General features: G+C 44.5%; 1 protein-coding gene across 1 annotated transcript in view; it reads right to left on the bottom strand.

The window, feature by feature from the left end:
* Positions 1 to 525: 525 nt before the first annotated feature.
* LOC110165448 (alpha-N-acetylgalactosaminide alpha-2,6-sialyltransferase 1-like) overlaps positions 526 to 10,369 on the bottom strand; it is a 23,048-nt gene continuing 13,204 nt past the window's right edge. The window contains exons 4-10 of the mRNA XM_055150274.1: positions 10,220 to 10,369; positions 8,993 to 9,152; positions 8,394 to 8,532; positions 8,228 to 8,331; positions 7,667 to 7,750; positions 3,600 to 3,699; positions 526 to 876 (exon numbers count right to left, since the gene is read on the bottom strand). The exon at positions 10,220 to 10,369 is cut by the window's right edge and continues 19 nt beyond it. Of these exons, the coding sequence (XP_055006249.1) occupies positions 658 to 876; positions 3,600 to 3,699; positions 7,667 to 7,750; positions 8,228 to 8,331; positions 8,394 to 8,532; positions 8,993 to 9,152; positions 10,220 to 10,369 (956 nt within the window). The 3' untranslated portion in view covers positions 526 to 657. The remainder of the gene's footprint in view (positions 877 to 3,599; positions 3,700 to 7,666; positions 7,751 to 8,227; positions 8,332 to 8,393; positions 8,533 to 8,992; positions 9,153 to 10,219) is intronic.

Below are 10,369 nucleotides of genomic sequence, written 5' to 3'. Positions count from 1 at the left end.
ATCTGATGAAAAAAACTAATCATTTGACAGCACTAGTAAAAACATATTTCTTCATGTTTTTTGCACTGAAATGAATCATGGGATATGTAGTTCCCAATGTTTTTAAGCTGTTGCTGCTATAAAACCTGCATTTAAGCAAAGGAACTTGTGATTCAATATATTGTGACAGCCCACGATATTATTTTGAGACTTTTAACGATACGATATCACGATATTTCGGTTATTGTTACATCCCTACTCTAAATGTATCATTTTTAAGCCCAACTTTGTGCACCAAGAAATGAGCAATGGTTTATGTTTTATAGGCGTCTAACTGCACCCAAAGACTCGCCCTCTTTCTTATTAACGTCTAAATTTCTTGTGGGCATTAAAATTAGTCCCTCTTTGGCATTTTTGTTTTGTAAAAGGTAGCTCACCGGAGGAAAAAGTCCTCACAAAAATGACCAAAACACAATTCTCCTGTTTACTGTGTGCGCCGACATTTTTGCATTTTCTTTGCGACATAACCCAGAGACACTGAAGAACTGGTCAAACACAGAGGATTTTATTATACAGAACTACATATTTCACATTATCTTTACAATAAAACACGTGTGATATTAAACTTTCTTCTTCTTTTTGGTCTGTGTCGAGTTTTGCCGTGGGTGGTTTCGCTGCTCACTGTGCTGCCTTCGGGGGATGCTGCATGGGCTCGTGCTTTCGCGGTTCTCCCATGTACAGGTGAATGACGCCCAGGTCGTGCAGTCTCCTCCACAGCGCCCTCTCCTGGTCGTAGTTGTGGTTTATGTAGAAGACCACGCGGGTTTTGGCGCCGCGTTCGTAGTAGTAGTTAGAATATTGTTTGTAATCGTCGGTTATAAATCCGTACGCATCCACCTGGAAGAGAAAACTGCTCAAACATCACACATTTACATCACCGTGTTCCTTTTAGTGTTTTGAAAATTTTTATTATTGTCATTACTGTTACAGAAGCCGAGAGGGGTCACAACAAACGCAAACGCCGCAATAAATACAAATGCGACAACACAACAAAAAGCCACAACACATTAAAAAGCCACAACGGAAGTGACCGCGGGACTCTATTTTCCGACGGACCGATCAAGCGGCGAGTGAAGAAGAACTACAACGTGAAAAGTAAAGGAACGGAGAAGTTGGAAACGTAAGTAAAAGTAATTTATTGTTTTATCATTATTCCTTTCACGTTGTAGTTTCTTCTTCTTCACTTGCCGCTTGATCGGTCCGTCAGAAAATAGTCCCACGGTCATTTCTGTTGTGGCTTTTTTTGGTGTGTTGTCGCATTTGTATTTGTTGCAGCGTTTGCGTTTGTTGTGACCCCTCTCTGCTTCCGAATATTGTAAAACATGTTAATATGTTGTTTTGGGCGACAAGTTTCTCAAACAGGATGTTTTAAAAAGTTCAACCTGTCCTGTGATACATGCTGTTGTGAACCAGCCGTGCGTCGGTTGCATGTGGTGATGCGCCGCGAAGTGTCCGCGGGCTCCAGATGAGCGCAAAGGCTGCAGAGAGACGCCCCACGCCAGAGTCCTGCACGGGTCCATTTTTGGAGACCCGCACTCACCCACATCCACGCAGTACAGCAACACACCTGCCCGTTAACCCGTGATTATATGAACGTTAAAACCGCACCCGCCTGAACCCGTGACAAATCACACACAAATTTTAAAGCATTGTAACTGAAGCAGCCATCAGAACACAAAGTGAAAAGTTACGACTTCAAGAATTACAATTACGAAAAGAAACGGTTTCACTTTCTTCAGTATGAACACGAATTCACAGACACGACTCGACTGTCATCACTTCACAAGCTTTATTTACTGAGCAGAAGAAACACGCCACAGACTAAACCAGGCCTAAACCAGGCCTAACCCAAGACTAACCCAGGACTAACCCAGGACTAACCCAGGACTAACCTAAGGTTTCAGGACTGGTTCCAGGACTGAACCACGAGCACTAAAACTGAACTAAAACAGGACTAAACCAAAACTGAACCAGGACTCACTGTTGAGACAGACTTGGAGTTGTGCCCACGTAGTCCGTCGGGTGACCACAGGTGAAAGGGCCGCTGCAGAGGTACGTGGTAAGTGGAGGTAAGTGCAGCTGTCGCCTGAATACACTTAGCGGACTCCCTGGTCCAAGGGCTCGGGGTTCTCTCTCTTAAGTCCTGGTGTAGTCCTGACCCGCCCGTGTGTAATTACTACTCGCCCGCTTACCTGCCCAGAACATTAAAAACATGCCCGTCTCAGTAACCATTTACCCGTACTTGTCGGGTACACCCCACGCTCCTGTGCACCGAGACAAATTTATTACAGACAGCAGCGGCCGTAATGAAATATGAGCGCACTCATCAAGTGTCAGACCTCAAGTCCAAATCCGAACAACTTCAAGATCGAGTCCAAACGCGGTCGAGTCCGAGACAAGACCAAGATGTAAAAAAACTGTCTCGAGTACCAAGACACTACGATCTATTCACACCACCTTGGCGATCGACTGGTAGATCAAGATCGACGCATTTCGCAGCCCTGAGCAAAGAAAACTCCCGCGCATCACATCAGGTTTGTGGAGTTGCTGTGTACAGTTTTTTGTCAAGTTTTTGTACATTTCTGTAGAACAGGCTCTAGTCACGCTTACGTCAAACCCGGGAGACATTTGGAAACATGCAGATGACGACTTCCTTTAGGCTCTGTTGGCAATGGAGGGCCGGGTTTCTTCATCTAGATGTCACTGTAGTAACTGGTCACATTTTTATACTGCGCTTTTGCACCTTCAAGGCTCAAAGTGCTTTACAACAAAGAATCACTCACACCAGAGTACCGTATTTTCTGCACTATAGGTTGTGCTCTTAAGCCGCCAACCCCATCAAAAAAAGACTGTGCACCGCAATCCAGAGCTCCCTATTCACGAATCCACTCAGGTGTCCCAGCACGACTTCAGTAAACTACAAAGCCGCAAACACACACGGAGCAGACAGCGACCGCACAGCGAAACACACCCGCAGACACACGCATCACTCCACGCCGACGAGGAACGGAACGGAGGAACGAACCGAAAAAGCGAGCGCAATGTGCCTGCTTCTCGACACGACTGAACAACTGAGTCACAGCGAACACGCCGACAATTCAACACGCCACAACTGAACAAAGCCCAGAGTCACCGTGAACGAACAAACAAACAAAACCACTCACCCATCACACTGTTGGGTTTCCTTTAAAGTCCCACATGGTTTATTTGTGAAAAAAGTTCAAAAATATATGACAGTGCGCCTTATGATCCAGAGCGCCTAATAGTGCGCAAAATATGGTACACAGACACTGGGGGCCAGGTGGATTAAGTGTCTTGCCCAAGGACACAAGAATAGCATTCATCTGTGGGAGCTGGAATCGCACCACGAAATTTCAGATCAGTGGATTTGACGCTCGACCAACAGAGCGACCGTCGACATCACCCCGATTACAGCCCGGCGTTTCGGATTACAAACACCTGCGGGGTGAAGTCTGACGCCAAGGTCTGAACGCCACAACAATTAACAACTAGCATGCCAACCGCGCACTTCTGGATTTACGTAGACCCCGGAGTCGTACCTGGTCGCACAGGTGCAGGGCCACGAACATCATGAAGGCGCCGGTGGTGGGTCGGACGAGGGCCCAGCGTTTGCTCTGCAGCGTGTGAGACTTCAGAAACCTGAGGTCAGAGGTCAAAGGTCAAAGGTCAGTGGCGGTTTAATGAGTTTTGCAGAAATAATCACATTTAAAGCTGCACTCTAACTTTTCTGGTGGAGGGTCCATCACACGCTTTTCGCCATGGAGATTATCATTACCTGCTTTATCTGGAATGTTCCACAGTTTGGCATTAAACCTTTATATCTTCATGGAGACTAAACCAGACCAGGTTACAGTAATTGAATAAATGAAAAGTAGAGGTGTTTAATGTTACACTGTGGAACATTCCAGGCAGAGCAAAGATGTATCCATAGAAACAAGCAGTGACGGACACCTGCTTGTTTCTATGGATACATAGAAACAAGCAGCGCCCTGGCCTGAACAGCTGGTTGTGCGCACGGTAGATCTGGAAGCAGCTGTTACGCGAAAAGAGGCCGAAAATGGGACCAAAGAGGAAACTAACGATCGAGGACATTAAAAAAATCACTCGACAATCTCACTGACAAAGTGTCATCTATCAACGTGAATCAAAAAGAAATCTTGGAGCTCGTCAAGGACGTGAAGGCGCTACGCTTGCTTGTAGAAGAGAAGGACAAGCGCATCGCATCTCTTAAAAGGAGGGTGACTGATTTAGAACAATACACGAGGATGAAGGACGTTATTGTCTCCGGGCTCCGTATCAAACCCCGGTCATACGCTCGGGCGGTGACCGCGAACAACGGGGATGAGCCCGGGGAGCCGGATATGAGCTCTACAGAGCAACAAGTCGCCGCTTTCTTGCAGGCGAAAGGAATTGAGATGAACCCCGAAAGCATCGAAGCGTGTCACCCGCTCCCCACGAGGAACGCCGCTGACAAACCCGCAGTCATAATGAGGTTTGTTAGCAGGAAAGATAAAATGGCGCTGCTCAGACAAGGACACAAACTGAGAGGATCAAACGTGCACCTAAACGAACACCTCACCAAACACAACGCAGACATCGCCAGGAAAGCTCGATACTTACGCAAAGTAAAGAAGAATCAGAATACGTGGACAACAAATTGTAAAGTGTTCATCAAGTTGAATGGGACCCCAGAGGAGGCCAGGGAATATGGAGGATCTGGCAAAGTACGAGGAAGCCTGCTGGACCAATAAGATGAACAGTTCAACAGTGGCATTGATACTGAGGATAAACTCTCAATAATCCACTTTAACAGTAGAAGCCTTTACATAAACTTCACCGCTATAAAGGAGTATTTGCAACAATTGTCTCAGTCATTTAGTCATTTTAGTCATTTCATTGCTGTATCTGAAACTTGGCTTACAGAAAATAAAGGCACACAGTTCGTAATCGATGGTTATGAACTAAACTATTTAAATAGACAAAACAAATTGGGTGGAGGAGTGGCTTTGTATGTAGACAATAGCTTGAACTTCAAAATAATAGAGCAAATGACAACAGCTATTGAAAATGTACTTGAAATAAGAATGGAAAATATTGAAATGTTCACTAACTGGTTAGAAGAAGCATACTCCCAAAAACTGCATAAGAGGATATTTGTTTGTGGTGATTTTAATATTGACTTGCTAAATCCATACAAACATACAATTACAGAGGAATGTATTGAGACTATGTTCAGTTTAAACTCTGTATCCAAAAATAACAAAGCCTTCAAGGATAACAGCACATTCTGCCACACTAATAGATAATATCATCACTAATGACACTGACAAACATACATTAAGCGGGTTGTTAATAAATGATATCACAGATCATCTGCCAGTTTTCATAGTTACTGATTTTAGATTGAGAAAAAAAAGTGCCTGAAAAAATACAATACCACAGACGAATTCAATCAGACCAAACGATCACTGCCTTTAAAAATAGTTTACGTTCTCGTTTTACCAGATTATAGAAGGAAATCAAGTGAAAAGTTTTGACACGTTAAAGGAATCCTTTGGCTTAGAAAGCAAGGACTTCTGCAGGTACTTACAGATAAGACGTTATTACAACCAAAACATTAAGCAAAGCAATGCTGATCACTACAATCCTCTGATCGAAATGTTTATTAAGGCACATGAATCAGAACTTTCAAAGGGAATGATAACTAAACTGTATAAATGCCAGTGCTGTCATGCGATAAAAAAAATTGAGAGATTAATTAATTATGATCTGTAATTAATTAATCAAATTAATCTCATTTTAATCTCACCTAAAAATTGCTGAGAAAAGCTTCAATTTGAGGTATTTTCATTTAAATTCATTATTACATTATTGTGGCAGATCAAAAGACTGATACAGAACAAAAAAAAGTGACTTTTTAAAGTCATTTATTGTTTAACAAATCTCTCCAAATTGTCTGTTGAGCCCAAGTCTCCATGAATAAGAAACTGTTTGTTGTAAAGCAGCAAAGACGAGGAAATCTGAACATAATAACTTTTGTCGACTTAAAGACAATAAAAAGTCCAGTCTTTCCTTAACCAGATTAAAAATATTATTGATAGAGAAATGCTTTATATATGAGATCACTGGTTTTAGTCCTGGTTTAGACCTGGTTTAGACCTACTTTAGTCCTAGTTTAGTCCTGGAATGGATTAATCCTGGTCCTGGTGTTAGTTCTGGTTTAGTTCTGGTTTAGACCTGGTTTAGTCCTGGTTTAGACCTGGTTTAGACCTGGTTTAGACCTGGTTTTAGTTCTGGTTTTAGTTCTGGTTTTAGTTCTGGTTTAGTTCTGGTTTTAGTTCTGGTTTTGGTTTTAGTTCTGGTTTAGTCCTGGTTTAGTCCTGGTTTAGTCCTGGTTTTAGTCCTGGTTTTAGTCTCTGGTTTAGAGGTTCACAGGAGGAAGCGCGGTTTACGGCGCGTAGCGAGAAAACACGATCCACACGCGGCTCACGGCAGCACGTCGGTGTCCGCGCAGTAACTACGGAAAGAAACGTGGTCCGCGCGTTCTCAGGTTAATGACGATGATGAAGGTGTGTGTTTGTGTGTGTGTTTGTGTGTGTGTGTGTGTTGTTGTCCCAACAACACATAAAAACAGGTTTTATAATAAAGAAACTCACATACAGAAACACTAAAGTTAAAGATTAAAAATTAGATTAACGAGATTAAAAAACATAATGCGCTAAATATGACTGTAATTAATTAATCGCAATTAACGCGATAATTTGACACCCCTAATAAATGCATTAATAATCTGGCTAACCACTCTACTAAATATATTAAAAATAAATGGGAAAGGGAAGGTCATTTTACAGTGACAGATGAAGAATGGGAAAATATATAAACATCTCAATGGAGGAGCACAAAATCACATATCTGGAAAGAATATGGGTGGAAAAATATATCACGTTTTTTTATAACACCAAACCAAAGTGGCCACGATTCACAGGGAAATCCAGGTGTTGGAGAAACTGTGGCTGCCGAGACGCCCGTCAGTACCATGTGTTTTGGGACTGTCATGTGATCCATAAATATTGGAACAGAAATCAACAAAGCATTGCGAATTATCTTTAATGTGACCGTTCCACTTGACTTCAGAACTATGTACTTGGGCCTCAAAACCCTCTGCCATGGATACAATCAATGGATAATCTCTGGAACATACTTCTGGGGGCAGGAAAAAAAGCTATTACAAAAAAATGGATGACACAAACAGCACCATCAATCAAAGACTGGTCGGAAATTATAAATGACTGTAGAAAAAAGGGGTGGGGTTAAATAAGTATTTACTTCCTCCCACTCCTTTTTCGGACACAAGGAAAATTCTGCGTAACATTTATTTTGCCTGTTATTATAGAATAGAAATAGTTACTTTTTGTGTTATATCTATGTATTTACGTTTTTGGTTTTTTTTTGGTTTTTATTTAGTTTTTATTTTTTTTTTTTATTTATGTTCTATGTATTACTGTCTGAAATAAATAAACATAATAATAATAACATAATAATAACACCCCCCCCCCACCTCCGCCAACCAGAAAGTTACACAGTGCAGCTTTAAAGTGACACTGACCTGTTTCTGACGTATCGCAGGAAGTCCATGTGCAGAACGTAGAAGTTCGACTCGTTGAACCGACCAGAGTACTGAGTCCAGGGTCTGAAGACCAGGGACCGGACCAGGGACCAGAGACCAGAGCAGGGACCAGGACCAGACCACGGACCAGACCAGGGACCGGACCAGGGACCAGAGACGGGACCAGAGCAGAAATGAGTTTTAAGTTTAAAAACTTGGAAAACAGAATTTTAAATGGTTTGCAGTGGTCCAAACACATTCACCGCAGTTCACTCAAAGAATTTTTTAAAAAAATGAATCAACTTGTCAGATTTTTAGCTTGTTAAACTGATTTATCAAACACGTAATTTTGATTTTCTCAGGATTGTGATGTTACAGGTAAAAGTCTGAAGCTGTGCTGTTTTTAAGTCCATAAATCTGCATTTCTGCGTTGCCAGTATTGAACAAATACTATAGATTTATAATGCTTTAAGTTCTAAAATGTGAAATGCCAAATTAAAGGCACTCGGGGCAGGTTTAAACAAAGAAAATTATTTCCACCTCATTCAGTTAAACTCTCACCGCCAGTTTTTAAAATATCCCGCTGTGCGTCTCTCTCGTTTGTAAAGTCCAGACAGCCACTCGTAGTCCCTCCTGCCCTCAGGGATCAGCACGTACTTTATGCCCTGAAACAACAAGAGGTCATAGAACCAGGACTAGACCAGGACTAAAACCAGGACTGAAGCACCTGGTCATGTGGGGCTCGGGTGTAGTTGTATTTCCTGAAGCGGATCTCGGCCTGTGTGATGGAGTAAGACGTGTGAACGTAAACGTCTGTACGATTCCCAACATCCTCCTCAAACCCCTTTATCACCGCTCCGTTTACCCTGAGGACAAAACACAACAGATCAGACAGGAGCAGACAGGAGCAGACAGGAGCAGACAGGAGCAGACAGGAGCAGACAGGGGCAGACAGGAGCAGACAGGGGCAGACAGGGCAGACAGGGCAGACAGGAGCAGACAGGAGCAGACAGGAGCAGACAGGGGCAGACAGGAGGCAGACAGGAGCAGACAGGGGCAGACAGGGGCAGACAGGGCAGAGGGGCAGACAGGAGCAGACAGGGGCAGACAGGAGCAGACAGGAGCAGACAGGGCAGACAGGGGCAGACAGGGGCAGACAGGGGCAGACAGGGGCAGACAGGAGCAGACAGGAGCAGACAGGAGCAGACAGTTTGATGATGATGAACTGGGGCATTGGTCTAAAACTGATGTCAGTGAGTTGTATATTAAACCCACCACCTCCTCACTGAGGGGCACAGGCTCAGCTCTGTGCCACAGCAGTCTGACCTGAACACATAGTCGTGTTGGTCGATCTCTGCTCCTTTCTTGGACCTCCAGAGGATTCCTCCAGTGCCCACCACAGCACAGCTGATACAGTCTCTGCCTGGTTTAGGCGGCAGCAGCGGCTCCTTGGGCTTCTGCACCAGGTTCAGAGCGGACATCACATCTGACACACAAAACAAACGTTTACATCCAACTGGAGACATTTCAGAATAAACTCTGTGTTTAGATCATTTTCTGTGATTCCCCTTTAGGTAAATAAAGGTGCGCTCACACTAGGACTTTAATCGAACCGGGCCCAGACACGGTACGGTTTGGACTTCTGCTCAGTTGGGGGAGGTGCTCATGTACGAGCACAAACACATGACTTTAGTAGAGGAGCCGTGTGTCTGCGCTGATGTTACTCATACAGTAAAAACAGTGAATAAACTAGGCTTCAAAACACATGGCTAATCTGCACTTACCTTCAGTAAGGACTGTGGTGACAGAGAAAGAAGTTTTGCAGCCTCGTCTCTGTCCTCACTCCCACACACTGTCGTTTAATCCATAAACTCACATAGGAGTGTGTATCATAAGAGGACGCACATCTGCCTAGTTTATAGAAACTTCTGCCACTGGACTTGTTTCTTCTCTGAAAGTGTTCGCTGACGTCATCAGTTCGGTCGTGCAGGTGTGAGTGCAGAACATAGAACTCTACAGAATCGTGCTTGATCTCGGCACGGTTCTAAAGTCCTAGTGTGAGTGTGTCCTAAGAGTAAGTCTGCTTCCACACACCACAGCAGAGCAGAGACTAAATCTAAACTTGGGAGAAGAGCAGATCTTTGGGGGAGTCACGAATCAAGCTCCTGGAACATTCCAGCAGCAGAAGAGCTCCTCAGACCAGAGAGGGACCTGAACATCCCCAAGATCTGAGTCCATCTCCTCCCACCACAGCACTGTCCACCACAGCTGTGAGCCCTGTGTGCAGGGGGCGCTGGGTCTGTGCCCGCAGGGGGCGCTGGGTCTGTGCCCGCAGGGGGCGCTGGGTCTGTGCCCGCAGGGGGCGCTGGGTCTGTGCCCGCAGGGGGCGCTGGGTCTGTGCCCGCAGGGGGCGCTGGCTCCCACAGACTCAGACGCTGCCTGGTTCTGCACACGTTTAAGGACCTCCTTAGAAGGTCTCTATGGACTGACCTGGGTGTGTGTAGCTCAGGTGGAACAGGACTCGAGCAGGACTCGACTGATGTGGACTCTGACCTTGGTGTGTGTAGTTCATGAAGCCGAAGGGGTTGTTGAAGTGGGAGAGTCTGTTCCACTCGCTCATGCTGATGCTCCCGTTGTAAACGTACATCCGAATGTTTGGGATGAACTTGTCTTTGAGCTCCGGCTCCTCCTGGATCCTGGTCC

The sequence above is a fragment of the Boleophthalmus pectinirostris genome, unplaced genomic scaffold, assembly GCF_026225935.1.
Source record: "Boleophthalmus pectinirostris isolate CB_2022bp ecotype Guang Dong unplaced genomic scaffold, ASM2622593v1 HiC_scaffold_14, whole genome shotgun sequence".
Taxonomy (NCBI): Eukaryota; Metazoa; Chordata; class Actinopteri; order Gobiiformes; family Gobiidae; genus Boleophthalmus; species Boleophthalmus pectinirostris.
The sequence above is the reverse complement of the archived record's forward strand: the minus strand, read 5'-3'. Positions and strand labels throughout refer to the sequence as shown.